The following is a 2744-nucleotide window of genomic DNA, read 5'->3' as shown; positions in this document are numbered from 1 at the left end:
ATTTTTTCTTATTTTAGAAAATTTATAGACACAAAAAATTTGACAAAACTTTTCACACTTGTTGATGTGACAGATTGATAGTGGTAAGTAAAAAAGTGATGTTAATGGTGGAGCTAGATGAGAACTAGTAAAAGTTTGCTAACTCAACTATTGTGAAAAATGTTTTGAATTTTTGTGTGTGTTTTTCCTTGGTTTTTTTTTTGGGAGAAGTGCAACATTCACAATATTTTTCACAACAAATGCTAGGTGTTAAGTTGCTTTTTGTTTTCTAATTGAACCCACTATTATAATTATTTTTTTGCCATTAATAATAGGCGATAACAACTTGCTACATAGGATTTGTAGTAAAAGTGTTGTGAAAAATATTGTGGGTGTAGTATTTCTCTCTTTTTTGTTTTTTTTTCATTTGATAAAAAAATATTATTTTATTTATTAGCTATAAATAACTTTATTGGTTAAAGTTTGGGGCATTTTTTTTTTTACTTGGGGCCTAAGGCGACCTAAGCAATTGCATCTAGCATTCAATCGGCACGGGGTGACTTTCCTGAGTCAGAAGCAAAATTTAATAACTTTGATAAAAATTATTAAGAAAACAAATGAAAAATGAAGCACATAGTTATCAAGACACTAGAGTATGGTGCCTTTTCAATGTGGGTATAAGGTAGAAGTCGAAATATATTAAGTTGTGATGCAATTGGGTGAAATTATCAACTTTTATGTCTTTAACCGTGAAAGATGGCCAAAATTTTGCATTAAAGTCAGTCAAGGCAAGGCTTGCTGGCCAAAGCCACTCCAGCCCAACCCAATGGCAGCCTCCTCCCCCTAATATAGTAAAGGTTAACTTTGATGGTGCTGTCTTTGGGGACTCTCATGAGGCAAGGGTGGGTGTTGTGATCCGGAATGAGCATGGGGAGGTGATGGCTTCGTTGTCAGAAAAAATTGCGATACCATCATTAGTGGAAGTGCTTAAGATGCTAGCTGCTAGGAGAGCTGCCATCTTTGCTAGAGAACTGAGCTTCAAGAATGTTTGGTTTGAAGGGGATGCCGAGGGGGTAGTGAGAAGCTTAAGGGATGGGGTCAGCTCAAATGCTTTTGTTGGGCACTTGGTGAAAGACTTTAGGTCTATAGTTGGTTTGTTTCAAACCTATTCTATCTCTCATGTAAGGCGGCAAGGTAATACTATAGCCCATGCTTTAGCTAGGGAGGCTAGAATGTCTATTCATTTACGTATTTGGATGGAAGATGTTCCTCCAAATGATTTGTCTGTTGTAACCAAAGATTTTTCCAGTTGAATATATTTTCCCTAACGGGATGGATTTCTCAAAAAAAAAAAAAAAAGTCAGTCGAGGCAAGAATCCCAGCCTTGTAAAGGCCTAAGGGGTTAATGGCCAAAAGAAATTCAACCCCAAGAAAAATATACTCCAAATTTCCACTATAATCTTCACTGTTTTATCATTACCAATAGTTGGGTCCATTGAGCATTCACATTAAGAATGACATATGTCATATGCCATATGCCATATGTAGAAAAAATTTAGTATAAAAGTCCAAAACTCCCCACACATTCAGACTTGTAAAAATCAACTATTGCAAAAATTTTTGTAATAGTGCTATAGTGCAATTCTAAAGGTAGAATTGCACGATAGTTCAATTCTAAAAATTAAAAAAAAAAAATTATTATTTTATTCACTTACTTTATCAATTCCTCTCTCTCATCAGGCTTTTAGGTTTTGGATTTTTGTTTTTATTTGGGTTTTGAGATATATTATTTTATTTTGTAGAAATATTATTTTAATGTGTTGTATTATAAAATAAAAGTTGGAATTTTGAAAGTATTGTAAAATAGTATGGTATAATTGATAAAGTAATTTTTTGGGATTGTAAAATAGGATGTGATAGAATTTTAGGATGTGAATGCTCTTATAAAATAACCCCTTGATGTTGCTACTCTGCTTGACATGATCCCAACATATTCTGGATTTCAAACTAATATTTCATGTATTTGTGTGTTTTTTTTTTTTAGAATCAATACCCAGTTGATTTATTTTTATTAAATTAGAAAATCTTCAACAACATAATTTAAAAGGTTAGGTAGAACATCCTCCATCCAAACTTGCAAAAGAAAAGAAAAACTAACCCCCTTTACTAAGGCATGGGCAAAATTGTTACCTTGCCTTCTAGGATGGGAGAAAGAGAAGGTTCTCAAGGAACCCGCTATAGACATGTGAAGTCTTTAACTAAGTGACCAGCTAGTGCAAGAGCAAGTCTCTCATAGACAGCTTTTATCACACCTGCAGCATCGCCTTCAAAAATAAGACGTTGAAAACCAAGCTCCACTGCAAACACAGCAGCTCTTCTTGCTGCCACCATTTCCAGTACTTCCACCGATGAAGGAAGGCCAATTTTCTCAGATAATGCTGCCATGACTTCCCCATTTTCATTTTGGATAACAACACCGACTCCTGCTTCTCCAGAATCAGCAAAAACTGCACCATCAAAGTTTGCTTTCATCTCACCTGAAGCTGGGGGCTTCCATCTAGTAGGGACTGGCTTCGGTTTCAGACCACGAATAGGGAGTTTCTGCTGGAACTTGGACATCAATGTAGAAGCTGATTCAAAGACCTTTTGAATGGGCAAACTCTGCTCATTACACCCCCGAATTACATCTTGGCCAAATAATACAATCCTCTTGCTGTGACATGCATAATGGAATGCCCATAATCCTCTGAGCCTCAAAGGGAAGA

At 35.6% G+C, this 2744-nt stretch overlaps 1 protein-coding gene across 1 annotated transcript; it reads left to right on the top strand.

Moving 5' to 3' along the window:
* The first annotated feature begins 716 nt into the window (after positions 1 to 716).
* Positions 717 to 1292, top strand: LOC142644052 (uncharacterized). The gene has a single exon (XM_075818738.1). It carries the CDS (start codon positions 717 to 719, stop codon positions 1290 to 1292), a length of 576 nt encoding a protein of 191 aa, XP_075674853.1.
* The last annotated feature ends 1452 nt before the right edge of the window (positions 1293 to 2744 follow it).

This window comes from Castanea sativa, chromosome 7 (genome assembly GCF_040712315.1).
Source record: "Castanea sativa cultivar Marrone di Chiusa Pesio chromosome 7, ASM4071231v1".
NCBI classification, from domain to species: Eukaryota; Viridiplantae; Streptophyta; class Magnoliopsida; order Fagales; family Fagaceae; genus Castanea; species Castanea sativa.
Note: the sequence above shows the minus strand (reverse complement) of the source record. Positions and strands in the feature narration are given on the sequence as shown.